General features: G+C 50.5%; 1 protein-coding gene across 2 annotated transcripts in view; it reads right to left on the bottom strand.

Annotated features, from left to right (window-relative positions):
- The window catches only part of TMEM178B (transmembrane protein 178B), a 360,790-nt gene that overhangs the window by 28,747 nt on the left and 315,637 nt on the right, over positions 1-16,406 (bottom strand). Inside the window, exons 3-4 of one of the 2 annotated variants that reach the window (XM_039233997.1) lie at positions 11,824-11,961; positions 2,737-3,822 (exon numbers count right to left, since the gene is read on the bottom strand). In XM_039233997.1, the coding sequence (XP_039089928.1) occupies positions 3,659-3,822; positions 11,824-11,961 (302 nt within the window). In that variant the 3' untranslated portion in view covers positions 2,737-3,658. Of the gene's footprint in view, positions 1-2,736; positions 3,823-11,823; positions 11,962-16,406 lie in introns of those variants that run through there. The other variant, XM_039233996.1, reaches the window with a different exon arrangement.

The raw sequence follows: 16,406 nt of genomic DNA, 5'->3' as shown, positions 1-16,406 counted from the left end.
CAAGTCAGCTTTGGGTTCTCAGACAGATCAGGGTCCCTAACTCCTGTGTTCACACAGTAAACCATCCAAGTAGTGGGAGTAACACTGAGGTGGGGGTCTGGGGGGCGCAGTTCCCCTCCTCCCTTCCTTGGGTCTGGCTATTTCTGCTGCAGCTTCTCACCTGTCCTTAACCACCCAGGGAAGGAGAGAGGTGATTCCTCGTTTATACCTGGCTCCTCCCTTTTGTTTCTCGGGAGCAGCTTTTATGCCCACTAGGAGGGGTCTCTCCATTTATTTCAGGAACCAGCATTTTTCTTTGATTTATGACTCATTTCAAGAGCCAGAGGTTTGCCTGACAAGTCCCCTTTCTCTGAAGCTTGCACACCTCTGTAAGAACATCCTAGAAGAGCCACAGGGATGGAAGCTTTTGAAGCTGCTTTAGAAATTACCTAAGTTTCCATGGCAATCAAGCACTGTGAAGTCACCACCACATTCTGGGTCTTTCTGTTTCTCCTGAAAAGGCTGTTGGAGAAATCTGTTCTTTCCCAACAACCTCCCATTGATGGAGATGGTCTTAAAGCGACCCGACCCTCTCTCTCTTCTCCTGCCTGCCCTTCCCCCATCCCACTCGTGTAACAATCCATTGTCTGGGCCCCAATTCGGTTCAGCAATGTTGTTATTTCTCCCCAGGAAAGACAGGGTCCTGTTACCATGATAGGAGGAGACCTTAGGATGTCAGTCTCCTTACCTGACTCTAGACTGTACTCATTGGATAATTCAGACATATCTGAGCATGTCTGTGTCGGCAGAGGCAGGCCAGCCAGGAAGGCACCAGGCTGTGGAGAAATCACTCATTCTGAGACCCCCTAGTCACCCACCCCATACTCAGCATAGACACTGAACAAAGCCTTGCCTCACTGTCTAGAGTAACCCAACTTCGCTATTCCCTTGTCTCCTTTACACTTCTTGGTCTGCCCTGCCCTCATTGACTGATTTTTTAAAAAAAACATTAAGAAAAATGTTTAGTTTTGAGAGAGTAAGTGAGCGAGCATGAGCAGGGGAGAGGCACAGAGGGGGGACACAGGATCTGAAGCAGGCTTTGCGCTGACAGCAATGAGCCCGACGTGGGGCTCAAACTCATGAACTGTTGAGATCACGACCTGAGCCAAAGTTGGGCAGAAGTTCAACCGAATGAGCAACCCAGGCGCCCCTGTAACTAACTGGTTTTGATTGTTCGTTACAGGAACTTCACAAAAGATCCATCAACTTCCTCTGAAAACATCGACAGGGTGGGCTCTTAAGATTTTTTCAACCCTGCTGTTTCCATCAATTCTAGACATCATCAGTATTTTCAGCCAATCTTAATCAAACACCTGCGCTGCAATAAAGACCTTCAAACAAAGCTCTAATTCTCAATAAATTCTGACCTTACCTTCCCGTGCTGAGACCCTCCCAGTTTTGCAAGGCGTTGTTCTCCCTTATTGCAGTAAGCAACAAACTCAGCTTTGTCTTATTAGCAGGTTGTGCGGGCTATGTTTGGGGAGCCAGCTTTGATCTAAGGAAAGGGGAACACATGTCTATGTGATTATTTAGCCATTAAAGAACAGGGGTGATTTTAAGCACAGCAGAATTGGCCTGAGTTAGGGAAAACAAGGCACTGTAGGCAGAATAGAACAAAGACTAGATTTCTCAAGCTCTTCTGCAGCCCCTGCAGCAAAGGGTGGCCATGCCCAGGGCTCAGGGAGTGTGAGTGGGGGACCGTGATGGAAGAGAGCTGGCTCCCTGGACATGCAGCCTCTGCAGTTGTGTGCTTGTTTTAATGCTCTGCTATCACCCTTCTGAAATTCTTAATGTTTAAATAAGGAGCCCCAGGTTTTTGTTTTGCATCGGGCCCCACAAATTATATAGCCGGTCCTGGTTGTGGCGGGGAAGGGATGCTTCCAGATGTGTGACAGTGCAACATCTTCAGGGGCATGACAGTCCCCTTACGTCACCCGGCCACCCTGGGGCATAGACACCATGCCCCTACTCACAGGAACTGCCACGGGAAGTTGAAGAAGCTCTAGCTCGCAGCACCCCAGACGGAAGCCAAATCACTGATAAAAGCCACATAATATCAAGTGACTGCCCAGGGGAGAACCTCAGGGCAATCTGAAATAGAAGGAAGGCCAGAATGAGGGATGATGCCCCCTCAATCATTCAAACCTATTATCATGGTCTCCAAGGCCCTACATCTGCTCTCTTTTGGTGAATACCTCCATCTCACTCTGTTCCTGTTCGCAATCATCCTCTTGCGTAACTTCTTGGACCCAACAGGCTCATTTCCATCCCAAGTCCCTTGAATCTGCTGTGCCTTTTGCAAGGATTGATCCACTAAGTTTTCCCAGGAAGACTTCCATTCAATGGAAGAAGACGACTTCCATTGAATGGAAGACTTTCATTGAAGGCCTGAGAGGCCTTCTGCCCACCCACTGCCTCCTCATCTACAGCAATGTCCCCCCCAGCTTTCTTTTTCTCCATAGGTCCCATCATCTGGCAACACATTATATACTTATGGTACTTGCTTATCTGTCCCTCCAACAAGAATGTAAACTCCTTGAGGACTTTGCCTAATCCCCACTCTAGCCCACCTGCATAAATAGTGTCTGTCACAAGACAGGCAAACAAAATTTATTGAATGAATGAATAAGTAAGGTGGTGATTAATCACAGAGGCATGATCTGTTCAAGCAATTTTATCTTTATCGTACCATGGCATGTGTTTCTGCGTGGTGTTGGCAGTGATGGTAAAGGACTGCTCAGAGGAGAGCGTCATTGAAGGCGGTTGTTTAAAAAAAGAGGTAGCGAAAACAATAATATCTAAAACATTTTGAGAACAAGACTAGGCATTGTCTGAAGCCCTTCACACGAGTTAACTCTATAATTCTCACAACTACTGTGCTTCTCGTAGTTACTATCATTAGTCTTCCTTACAGATGACAAAGTTGAAGCAATGCATGAAAGGTGGTTAAGTAACTTTCTTAAGTCACAAGGCCAGTTCAAGGCTCCTTTGGTCCTGGACTCGTTCTTCATAATAAAACTATAATTCTCCTTTTTAGTTGGAGGATTCTACTTCCTGAACAAGGACCTTAGTTAGGTGGCAGGGAATGGAAGGTGGCTCGTGGGCATGTGTGCACAGGGACATCCAAGAGTCGAAGGTTGATTCTTCCCATGAGATCTCGTAGATACCTTCACCATCCACCCTACTTTCCACCTCCTTCCAGGGTCTGTTTTCTGTCTTAACATTTCCTTCTAGGAATTTAAATGACAAAGCATCCTCCTGTTGTGGAGAATATGTAGCACTGTGGCTTTGCTGAGTGTCTGGTGGGCAGGTTGTAGGCATCCTGACATGGTCTTCACTGACCAGATTTGGGTTTACAGGACCAACTCTTCTTACTGGTCTCAGAAGTGCAAATCTATAATGGAGGCAGGTCCCACTGGATGGCAAGGATGGAACTCCTTTGGATCTGTTCCAGTTCTTCAGGTGAAAATGAAGCCCTCCTGTTGCCTGGGCTGCTGGAGTGATTGATTCTGACCACTCATTCTACATTCTACCTAAGTGCGTAGGTTATTTCTTAGTCCTCCTGGCAATGTGTCTCTTCCCCCACATGTCTCTGTTGTGAATGTAATTAAATCAAATGTTAATAAATATTCAAATATGCACCTTCCATAATAAGTCCAAAGGCAAGACTTATTCCAGGGTATGAAGTAGTTTGTGAATCTCCACTCAGGATTTTACAGAAAAAGTTGTAAGACAAAAAGCCAATAGGAGAGTTGTGATGACCTAGTGAAATCTCATGTGAACCTATAAAAGCAGTTTAGCAGGGTAAGTAAATGGGTTTTATGCCCTTGCTTGGTCAAGGTAGATTATAGATACTTCTCTGCCTATTAGAATGGACTTTACTTAGGGCATACCTATACCAGTAACAGCTACCATTTACTGAGGGTTTTATAAGCTTTGGACCATGATAAGTCATTGAGTTATTGAACTTCTCTCCTCCAACTCAGAATATCTAATTTACATGGTTTTCCTATTTTTACCCATGAGTCATGAAGTAATGAGCCACAGTCATAAAGTTGGAGGCCCTGGTACTTATAGAGATGCAGTCCCAGCCACGTTTCTAAGTACTGCTGGAACTGGGGGTGACAGTGGGGAGAGGCTAATGGGGACCCTGGATGTTGTTGTACTTTGTGGACATCCCCCAAATCACCGCCTAATGGCAACAGTCCTCCAGGAAAAACACCTATTGCCTCGGACTTTTCCATTTTAGGCTTGTAAGTTCTCAGAATTGCTGGGCCTTTATTAAGGTTTTTGTGTATCAGAAGAGGGGTATCTGGGGGTTAACTGTACAGTGGAACCACTTTCCGGTGAGCCTGGTGGAGGGGGTGACATCTGGCATTGCTGGTCTGCAAACCACGGCAATCACTCAAACTTGATAGCTCGAGCTCCTTCAAGGCATTGTCTTCGCCCCCCTTGACTGACTGGGAAGATAGAAAAGGCCACACTGGTCACAGGTGGTAGGAAAGGAACTTTAATGATTTCCTTTTCCCATTACCACCTGTGCCCTCCATTCTGGCCACAATCTCCTCCAGATGCCCCTTTGTGCTTCGAGAAGGGAGGAACAGAAAGGGAGCAGAGCGAGATTCTGGGACCGGCACCTGCTTAGGAGCACAGCCTGGAGCCGTGCCACGGTGGGAAGACGGGGATGTGGCCCGGGTCATGTGGACCTTCAACACAGGGGGCTGAAAGCCCACGCAGCAGGATGAACTGCTGTCGCGGGCCAGCTCTGGGTCACATGCCGCCGCTCACCAGCTGGGGGGGTCTGGGACAAGTGATACAACGACTCTGATCTAGACACACAGACGGTGGACCACAGTGGATGGCCTCTAAGGTTCCTTCCATTTTTAACACTCTTGAACTTCCGCTAACGACACAAGTCTTCATGAATTCGTGTACAATTCATACCCTACTTCCAAGGGGAATTTAAGACATTTTATAACAGAAGAACAGAGACCTTGGGACTGTTCAAACAGAGAGAGAAAGAAGATAAGGAATCCCATGGAAGGGGATTAGACTAGGAACAGGAAATAAGGCAGGGAACTTTGTTGAAGGATAGCTGTTCCACCGAGACAGAATACTTTCTCTCCGTTACACACAATTCACTTTTGCACTGTATGCATTCTACAGATATTTGAGAGTGCAGACATGGTTCCCACAATGGAGGGTACCTTAGAGAACCAGGTGGACAAGGTTCTGGAGCTCACATGTGAAGTGGGGGGAGAGGCAATGGACAAACACACGACAGAGACACCTAGTGCACAGAACTTGGTATCTAACACCGTTCTCCAATAAAAGGAACCAGGGCTCCTTGGAGAAATGGCTCATCCTACGTCTGGGCAGGAAATATACAAGATGAGCCTGGAGCACCTTGTGGTGGTGCCAGAAAGTAACAGGAGCTCAAAAAATCCCCCCCAAAACCAAAAAACCCCCACAAAATAACAACCAAACCCCACATTGATGTCAAAGAGGTACAGGGCCACCTGAAAGAGCTCCCAATGGCCAAAGCTGGAGAATTAAAACAAACCTAGAACTGGATTATAAACCAGAGTAAAAAATTAATGTCCACAAGTCCACACTGATATAAATAAATGAGTCAATTAACAAATGGAGAAGAGAGGGGTACTTGGGTGGCTCAGTTGGTTAAGTGTCCAACTTCAGCTCAGTTCATGATCTCAGTTTGTGGGTTTGAGCCCCATATTGGGCTCTGTGCTAACAGCTCAGATCTGCAACCTGCTTCAGATTCCATGTCTCCCTTGCTCTCTGCCCCTCCTCCAGGCATGCTCTGTCTCTGTCTCTCTCAAAAATAAATAAACATTAAAACATTTAAAAAATTAAAAAAATCTTAAAGTGAGGAAGAGAGACAAACCTCCCTTGTAGAAGAATTTCAAATAACTTAAGTAGATATTCCACCCTAAAGGAAAGGGAGTCCAACTCCCCAGTCCTTAGGGGTGGACTGTGCCTGTTGACACCTTTCCACAGAGAACAGTATGGCGAGAGTGAAAAAAAGAGTAACTCTGCAATAGAGACACCCCCCAACCCCCACGACTTCAACCAGGTGATCAGGGGCAGCTCATAAATCACTTTTAACACAATGTGATGACACTTGACCTGCATGCTTTTTCCTCCCAAACCCACTACCCAGCTTAATCATGCACAAACATCAGGCAAGTGCCAGCAGAGAGGCAGGCTGCTCTATGGACTGGCGGGGTTCCGTGGACCTGCCGAGGTCATTAAAAACACTGACAGTCTGAGAAATGGCTACAGCCACAGGGAGCCTATGGAGATGTGACTGCTAGATGGCTATCAGGTAAAAATTAAGAGAATCTGAATAAGCTATGGACATTCATTAATAAAAATTTATCAGTATTTATTAATTGTAGCAGACTATGCTAATGTAAGATGTTAATAGAAGTGGAAAACATGGGGAGGGGCAGAGGGTAATATGGGAACTCTGTACTATCTGCTCTATTTTTCCATAAATCTAAAATTATAAATCTAAAAAATGGATCTATTAAATTAAAAAAGAGGATCTGAAGGTCAGAGATGGAGGAAGTCAGGGGCTCTCTCCTGGGGGTCCCAAATACGCAGGCTTCCCCAAATTCTGCAGCTGCAGGGAAACAAATCCCGCCCACAACACTGTGAACCCTGGAAGAAGAGTCTGGGCTCAGAGAAGACCCTAGCCCCTACTGATAGACACCTTGACTGCAGGTTTGTGAGTCCCGGAGCAGAGAATCCAGTTAAGTTGTGCTTGAAATTCTGATCTGTAAAAACTGTGAGATAATACATGTTTGTTTTAAGCTGCTAGAAAAAAATCAACCAAAACCACAACACAACAACGAACATTTCAGAAAGTCCTGCGTGTGCTGTAGAAAGCTGAATTAATGAAAATGTAGAGAGTGACTGGGTGGCGTCATGAATTTGGGTGGTCAAGGAAGCCCCTCTTGGGGTGACTTCTAAGCTGGAGTGTGAGGCCGAGGAAGGAGCCAGCCAGGAGGCCTGGGCAGGGGGAGCACTATGAGCAAAGGCAGCAGCCAGCCCCAGGACCTTGCAGCAAAGCCCTGTGTGTTCCGGGACAGAAAGGCAGATGGGGGGCTACACTGACCTGAGAGCAGCCAAGGTATGTTGGGGGGTTAGTGTGAACCTGCTGACATGGGGCTTCCATTAAGGACAGAATGTCTGGGTACTTAGGATTCATATGTTGAGATACTACCTCCCAAGGTGACAGAATCAGGAGGAGGGGATTTGGGAAGGTGACTGGGTCACAAGGGTGGTGTCCTCATGATTGGGATCAGCAGCCTCATGCAAGGGCCCCCAGAGCCCCCCGGCCCCTCCACCACATGAGGACGCAGCATGAAGGTGCCGGTCTGTGAATCAGAAAGCGGTTCTCACCAGACACTGAATGTGCCAGCGCACTGATCTTGGACTTCCCAGCCGCCAGAACAGAAAGAGATACATTTCTGTTGTTTCTAAGCCATCGGATCTCTGGTATTTTGTTACAGCGGCCCAAGCTGGCTAAGACCGCTTTTCCAAAAGGGTAAAGACTTTGGAATTTATTTTCACTTTGACTAGAAGCCTTTGGAGCACCGGTGGCAGGTAAGTGACATATCTAACTTAGTGTTTTAAAAAAAAATATGTGAACTCTGTGCAGGACTGATTGCTGAGTGCCAGAGTGAAGTCACGGCATCCAGATAGGAGGCTCTAGGATTAGCAAAAAGCTCATGGAGGCTTAGACCTGGGTGGTGGTGGAGAGGACGATGTCCTCGAGGAGGGTGTGAGAGGCGGTGCGGCGGGGGTGGGGCGTGGGCTGGACATTCACATGCACCTCGTGGCTCTGGGTCCTGCGGTGGCTCTGAGGGTGCCCAGTGGGTGAATGACAAGCAGCTAGAACAGTCCCATGCCCCCCCACTGTGCTGTCTTCTCTCTGTGTCATCTTGTTCCTGTGATTCTGAATACCACCGATGATTCATCAAGACACTTGTCTCTGGCAGTTGCTTGCACCCAGTTGGTGCTGTGCCATTCTGGGCTAGCTTCTCTCCCAGAGGCCCTGGCAAAGGGGACACTGGATCCCACCCACCACCCCCAGCCCCCTGGCCCGACTAAGCTGCCCTTCTTAATTAATTGCCCCCTCTGCACTGAGTGTTAATTAAACAATTTGTTGCTAGTCATTTCACAAGGTGCAGGGTACCCTCTCTTTAACCAGGAGCTAGTTAAATCTGGAACAGAGTAGGGCCCAGTGTGGGCCATCCTCCTTCACAAAGGAACAGAGGAGAGGCTGGTGATAGAATTCTGGGTTGTTTGTTTGTTTGGCCCTGGTAGTTTTAACTACTATCAAGTGAAATTCCATCTTTGGACTCTTGACTCCAAATTCACCTTTTTCATTCTTGCTGACCTGTCTCCTTCTGCCTGTTCACCACGCCCCTGCCTGGCCAGCTCGGCCCAACTGCTGCCGTTGGTCCCCAGCAGCTGCTGCTGTCACTCAGTCTAATCCTTGGGGCACCCGCCTGTGCTCAGTACAGATGCCTGGAATGCCAATCTGGGGGAAAGCTAGGGCTGTGAGACCTTTTCCGGTCTCACTTGGCCACAGTTACCTGTAGTCTGAGTGACTGATTGTTTGGCCATATGCATGAGGTGGCTGTCACTGGTAGCGGACTCTCCAAGCACTTCAGTGGTCTAACCCTAGCAGGTGAACTCCCAGGGGCCAGGGACGGGTCAGGCTTTGGGAAAGGTTGGTGCTGAAAGGGCTCTTTTTGACACACAGGGTTCTATAGGTCAAAGCATCTTTTGGGGTTGACACCCGGGCCTCTCCGGTGGCTCCATCCATTGAGCAGAGATCGGGGAAGGACAGCTTCTGCTCTGGAATTGGCTCCCTCCCCAGCTCCTAACCAAGCCAAATTCGTGGGGTCAGCAGATGGCAGCTGCCCTGGGCATCTGGACCCTCGTGGCTGTGTCTGGCCTGGCTGGGAAGGGCACTGCCTTGAGGCAGAAGAGAGGGTTCTCCACCCTCTGGAGCTTCAACCCCCTGCAAAAAGATGACTGTTCAAGGGACCAGCTCTTGGTGGCTTTGTCCTTGCTCTCCCCTGTTGGAGCCCGATGGTGCCCATGAGGTGTGTGGACACCACTTCTCTCCCCAGCCTCTTCTGGGAGGGAACAGCTCTGCTTACAGACACAGATAACGAGGCTCAGGGTTGGAGGGAATGGATTAACTCCAACCAGGGCAGCGTCCCCATCAGCAAGAAACAGCTCTTAGGACAGCGACTTCTCCAAAGCGCTTCTCGATGCTAACATTTTATCACGAGCTATGATTTCGCCGTAATAAAAAATATATATAAGTGCATGTCCCATAAAGCAGATTTCGCCCAGCCCCTCAATAACCAGGACTCGGGTAGGTCTCCCAGGAATAACCGAAGCCCTGTTACGGCACTTGCGTATCTCTTGCCTCATGAGGCTTTGAGAAACAGTCACAGAGGCACAGGAGTGGAGGGAAGAAAGAAAACAAATAATGAAAGGTCCTGGCCAATCGGTCCATCCCTAGAAGCATAACATTTTATAAATGGAGACAGCTTTAAAGTTCAACTATTCTTCAGGCTCTCACCCCTGAGTGCACATGAGGATCACCCCAGAAGTCCTGCTCGGATTGCTATGCAGTGAGGGCCCAGCCTGGCATCAGTATTTTTAAGAGCTTTTTAGTGACTGAAATGTGCAGTGACTGAGAAGCACTAGGCACAAGGTGAGCCGTGCGCTCACTCGTCCACTCTGAGGGAGGTGCCTCTGGCTCCTCATCAGTCTGCGCTTTCAGACTATCTCCCCCAGAGCCCCGGGCTTGCTGGTTGTGGGTAGGGTTCCAGGCGGCCCTCCCTCTGCCCCTCGCTGTCTTGCCCCCTCCCCACATCATCCTATGAGAGTTCTCATCCGTGGTTTCAGGTGAGCACGAAGCACCCCTGACCCCACCATGGTCACAGCCATTGGCCCAGCCATCGTCACTCAGCTCTGGCCCGTTTACTACCTGACCAACGGTGTGTGATCTGGCCAGAGAGGATAATGGACCAATCGCATCATTTCTCTCTCTCTCTCTCCCTCTCTCTCTCTCACTGGAAGCTGACTTGAGCCACAGGGAAGGATGTTGTCAGAGTCCTGGGGACCAGGCACACAGGGCAGGTTGTGAGCTGTGCGCCTGGCCTGGAGAAGGGGCAGTGCGTGCTGGGGGCCGCAAACACCTCAGAAGGGTGGGGAAGAAAGAGTGTCGGCTTCGAGAGCTTCAGGATTCCTGCTCTGCCTGCAGCCTGTTTGCTCAGCTTTTCACCAATTCCTGGGAGACCTTTCTAGAGCCTTAGAAAAGCTCCATTTTACTGGAGCCTATCTTTGTATAACCAAAAGCATCTTAGAGAGAACACTCACTACCAACAGAGCCACTCTGCTTTTCTTTTTACATTTCAGGGTCCATGGGAGATTCTGACTAGAAGGTGGACACAAGAAGGTCTCCACTGTGGCTAAAACAGAGTGAGGAGGTCAGGGGCTGAGCCCGACCCCTGCTTCACTGAGGACACGAGACATGGAAGAGGGACGGGCAGGTCTTGTGGGCCTATCTCCAGGGGAGACCAGAAAAAGGGGTGTGGGGACTGCTAGAGAGGCCCCTCCCTCTCTCCCTCATGACTGCAGGCACGGGACGTCAGACTCTGGGGGCGGAGGGTTCCGTCAGCCTGGGGCGCCCTGGAGAGCCCTGTCTTGTCTTTGGCACAGAATGGCTGTGCTTCCGTGGTAAAAGGGCCAACGGTCAGGCCCCACAACAAATCCTGCAATTCTCCCCCTCTCCCACCCAGACATCTCTCCATGCACCCAAGGGATGGCCGCAACCTTTCCCTGGGTTGATCTACCCCTTCAACTCCCATCTCTACTCAGAAGCCCGGAGTCAGGCCCTATACAAAGGGGACCTGAGCAGGCCAGAAGCATGTGGTACCTAAAGTCTAGCTGACACTGTTTCCATATGTAGGACTCATTTTCCTTCCTTCCCATAAATACGTCTCATTCCTGCTATTCGAGCCCAGCTCCCCCTCCACCCAGCTCCACGCAGTACATCAGCCCACTTCTTGTGGAAGAGACTGTGAGGAGCGTACCCGATGGCTAGCCTCAGGTCTGGACTGAGATGTCAGGGAAGAGAGGCGCATGCAGAGGGTGGGTCACCTTTGCTTTGCGTGGACTGGAACCTATTCTGCATAGCCATACAGTTGTCTGTACCTATAATCCTTTATAAGGACACTGGATCAGTTCAGTGGCCATGACACTAGCAGAGAGTAAGGGAGACAGATATGACAAAGGTCTAGCCAGGTCCTACCACCCTTAGAGTGCCCTATTTGGAAATGGTAGCAGAATTTAGGACTCAAAAATCAAAGGTGGGGATAGGCTTTTAAACAGAAAACTACCCAGATAGCACCTGCTTCCCACCCCAAAGTCCAATACCTGTATAAAATGCCTGAGCATTTTCTGAGTTCATGGTCGCCCCTGGTCTGATACCTCTCTTTCAGTGCCATCGCCACACAGTCTCCCACACTAGGCATTCAGCCCTCCGAGAGTTGAGGACCAGATCTTATTAGCCTTTGCATCCCCAGAAGTTTGCCCAGCGGCGGATGGCAAAGAGGAACTCAAAGCACGTTCGATGAATGAATGCATGAGTGTTCCCTTGCCATTCTCCAAGAATCCCAGGAGCCAGGACCTTGGCTCCCCAATAGCCCCCCAAGCCCGAGGCCTTACCTCCCATGAGGAAGAGAAGCCCTGCTACATACTGCATAAGGCCCCGGTCCCAGCAGCAGCCCAGCACACCGATGATCCAGCCGAAGAGGATGATGGCCACCGCCATGCCCATGAAGCCGGCAGTCATCCTGCGCAGGTCTGTGGGGAAGCAAGTGGGCAACAGTTAGCATCGAAACCTAGAACTCGGGGTCAAGATGCACCCCGGCCCCAGGTAGAAAGGGAGAGGGTGGCACACTGCAGGGGTGGGAAGGCAACATACCCTTTCCAGACAAGTTTGCACAACTGAGCTTCTTTTGTATAGGAGAGGGGGCGCCTGGAGGAGACCATCCTCAGGTGTCAGGACGGTTTGGCTCACAGGCACAGGAGAGACTGCCATCACGATTGGTGTCATCTCTTATGCACCTTTGTGCCAGGTGCAGCAATGTCCTTCCCAAGCAGCAGGCTCAACCATCTGCAACAGGAGCTGCCTTTATCCTTACTGTTGAAAGCCATACAGCTAATGAGCAGCAGAACAGGGCATCAAGCCCAGACCTGGATGGCTCCTAGGTGCTAACCATGGCATCATCCACCTCTCAGGGAGAAACGGGCCTTCAGCGGTGGGCGGGGTCTTGGCAGCCAGGCTGCACCTGCCGAGTGCCCGCTCCCTTCCCGCTCCCTTCCCGCCAGGGCTGACTGGGCTCTCCAGGAGGTCTGGTGCGAGGAGGAAGCTGATGAGGGTGCCCAGTCCCTTCCCCTCTAAGGCAGCTGGCGGGGACTCAGCGTTCCCTGCACTTGGGGCTGCAGGACCGAGAGCCGCACTTCCTGCTCTCAGACCGAGCCCCTGAGCAGGCCTCCTCAGCTCCTGCGGACCCCAGGTCAGCCCAGCTTTCTGGGTCCGGACTTCCCCCGTTCCATGCCTCGCTGACCCCATCACGCAATGCAGATGTGGGTACAGACAGAAGGGCTGTCTGGAAAGGCAGGATTGTTAGTGGAAGGGAGGGGGCAGAGATGCCATCACGTGTCAGCCTCTAGCTTAGGGCGGCTTCCTCCTGGCTCCTGGCTGGCTCCACTGCCCTCCAGGCATCCCCACGAGTCTCACACTCCCTCCCTGGTGTCCAGCCTTCTTACCTCCTCCTGGGCGACACCCTCGCTTAGTCCTGGACTCCCTCTACCCTGCCCAGCCTGCCTGCCGCTCCCCTTCCCCCTCTGCGGTTTGTACGAAGCTCATCTGCCAGCCCCGGCCCCAGCCCCACCAATGGGGCTCCAAACTCCAAACAGGAGCAAGCCATCTGCCCAGCCTCTGTACCCAGGGGCTTTCCAGGAAGGCTGCATGGACACTCCTCTCTCTCAGAGGGAGGGAGGGAGACAGAGGGTAGAGGTGAGGGCACCTGACAGCTAACTACATCCACACCCACGGAAGCATGGGGTTATCTCGCCTCATCCCTACAAATACCTGGCAGGTTTCCACTCATGGCGAGGGCACTCCACCCGCTCTGTTCCTCTCTCCCTCTAGTCACCCCCATCGGGAGCCACGGCAGATCCTAGCACAGTCAGGCTAGAGAACCCCTGGCCTTCTCCCCATGGAAGAGGGATTTGGTCCACACTCTCTGACCTGACACTGAGGAGACCCTGGCAGCCCCCGCCCAGGAGGAGCTGGCTGGGGGGGGGGGGGGGGGGAGGGAGGGGCAAAGGAAAGCAGCTCGCACAGAAGGCAGGACAGGACCCTGTCGCAGAGGCAGAAATCCACCACGGGTCGCGCTCCTGCGCTCCCTGACCTCCTCTGTCCTCCCCTGCCGGACCTGGAATGCCTGCTCCACCGGGTAGAAGCAATACCCTTTACTGTCACGTATGGCCTCATCATCATGCCACGCTACAGATGGCTCCGATCATCAACGGTGTCCGTGGAAACTTTACGGAGGGCATCGCTGGATCACGGCACTCAGATGTGCACCCCACTTCCCGAGCCGGCTCCCCACTTTCGTGCTCAGGCATCCACAGCCACCTTGAGGTGAGCAGGCAGAGTTTGGCCAGGTGCACAGCACCACTTCTTATCCTGCGATCTAACTGTGCCACCTGTCTCTACCCTTCTTCCCCAGACGCCACCCCAGTCCCTCGAGTGAGCCAGGCCTGAGCTGCCTCCTGGGTGGAGATGAGCACCCCCTTGACATGTGAGTCCATTTGGACTGACTCCCAGAAATGCTGCATCTACTCCCCACTGCAGTCAACGGCAAGGAGGCAGTGGGAGCGGGGAAGGAGAGCTCAGGGTATTTTTGGAGAAAAGTAGGTTTACACCCCCCTTCATCAGATCAGGAAATTTTTCTCTATGCTCCTGTGAAACCACTGGGTCCCTTTCCAGTGCATGAAGGGCTTCTGAAATCTTGGCTCCTTTGGCAGCACTAGACATGGACAGCACTGCTGTAGCTACCTGGCCCCTCCCGCTGCACTTGGCCTTGCTCATGGGGCGGCCTTACTGAGGCTCAGCCCCTGCAGATCCGCGGGAGCAAAGGTACTGCCTGGGGTCGGAATGGACAGTGTGTCCAGTAATGCGGGTCCCCCTGGGCCAGGAATGGAAAACTGGGCTGGGCGGGAAAAGGAAATGCAAATCAGAGAAGGAGGGAAGGCTATCATAGTTGGAGGAGGAAAGCAAAGTGTTTAACTTACAGGAGAAGGCAGAGGGCAGGGCATGGGAAAACAATTTCTCTTGCAAAAGTCTGGAGCCAGGTAACATCTTGTCCCACGTCCGGGAGGGGCCTTGGCCCTCTAGCACGGATTAGGTGCACCTTATCAGCAAAAGCTGAGGGCTGTGCTAAGTTGCTGGTCTGGAAAAGCAGGATGAAGACCAGAGGTGGGGCCTGAGCATTTTCACTGACCGGGAGGATTTTTATCATCACCCCACAAGTCTGATTTTGCCAGAGCCGTGTGCGTGTGTTTAGTTATTTCGTTCTCAGACCCCTGTGGTAATTCAGGGCAGCTGCATCAACAACTTGCAAATACAGGACAAGAAATAGTCTTATTTTACAGACAAGGAAAGCAAGATCCAAAGAAGTTTATTTATTTTGAGAGAGAGGGTGAGTGGGGGAGGGACAAAGAGAGAGGGGAAGAGAGAATCCCAAGCAGGCTCCAAGCTGTCAGCATAGAGCCCCACATTGGGCTCGTTCCCACAAACTGTGAGATCATGTCCCGAGCCAAAATCAAGAGTCGGATGCTCAACCTACTGAGCCACCCAGGTGCCCCTAAAGAAGTTAAACAATTTATTGACAAACCAGTGAAGTAAAGGAAGAGTGAACTGTGTGGGAAAAGAAAATTAATAATGCAGTTAAAGACCGTTGGGGCTGTCCTGATGATGGAACAAACATATGGAGCATTTCTTCCTCCCAAGTAAAGTGAGGACTGTAGGTCTGGAATTTTTCTTTTTCCCCAAAGATAAGAATCTACAAGGATGGGAAAAGAGGAAAGGAGACAGCAACAACACAAGACTGGAAGCAGCAAAGATGGCGGATGGTGCACTCGGCTAGAGCCAAACTAGAGGCAGCAGCACTGAAGCTGAAAGCCAACCTGTGGAGTTCCCCAAAGTCTTGTGGCCTGGCACCCACAGGTTCCTGTGGATCGGACAGTTAGTCAGGGGAGGAACATAAATAAAACCAGGATTTGGTGGAAGTTGTTTGAAATGGAACTAGGGCCCTAGCTCCCATCACCCACTCCGCAACACTAGGGGACCCCCCCTCTTCCCTTCCCTTTCACTGAAATGGGGGTACTTAGCACCGGTGGTTGACAAGCCCAGTGAAGGTCATTCTACATAGGCAATGAAGTGATCATTCGCATGTAGAATATTGAGTCCTTGCCCTTAAGATGCAAGCCTCCTACTCGGCTCCCGAAAGCTGACTGCCTGGCCTCTGCCATCCAGCCTGGGGGCTAGGAGATGTCTTTCCAGTGATGACCAGCACAAGAGAAAAGACTTAGACACTTAGCACTGGAGGAGCCCCACAGGCAGCCCCTCCCACCACTCTACACAGGAGCTTCCGGTTGACAAGCCCCCCCCCCTCCCCCCCGAACTCGGTGCTTTCAGGCAGCGCTTTGACTCCGCCACCTATCAACCCAGCACCACCGCTTACATAGAACTTGGGAGCAAGAGAACGTTAGGAAACAAGCTGCACAGAGAAGAGGCAATCATTCAAAATTATTATTAATATTCCCAGCGAGGCAAGACATGAAACGTATTTTGTCCTTGAACTAAGGAGTCCATTGAAAAGAACTAGCTGAGAACACAACTAACACCTTAAAATAATGGAAACAAAGTCACTGAAATTTTTATTACAAAATCAATTCTAACTTATGTATTACCAATCCTGTCATGTTCCTAAAAAAGATTCAAGGGCTTACAAAAAACACACAGTGCAACCAGGATAAAAATAATTAATGAGAAAATAAAGGAAACAGAAAATAAAGAAAAGGACGATGAAGCCAGGTATCACATGCGTATGTAAAATTTGGTCCATGAGGTCCTTCGGAAGGGACTTATACTCGCAGTACCACGATTTAAAGGCAATACTTATGATTTCCATTGTTTTTAATTATTGTTGCTTTCTTTTTGCACTGAGTAAATC

The sequence above is a fragment of the Hyaena hyaena genome, unplaced genomic scaffold, assembly GCF_003009895.1.
Source record: "Hyaena hyaena isolate Hyena2069 unplaced genomic scaffold, ASM300989v1 scaffold_82, whole genome shotgun sequence".
Classification (NCBI taxonomy): Eukaryota; Metazoa; Chordata; class Mammalia; order Carnivora; family Hyaenidae; genus Hyaena; species Hyaena hyaena.
Note: the sequence above shows the minus strand (reverse complement) of the source record. Positions and strands in the feature narration are given on the sequence as shown.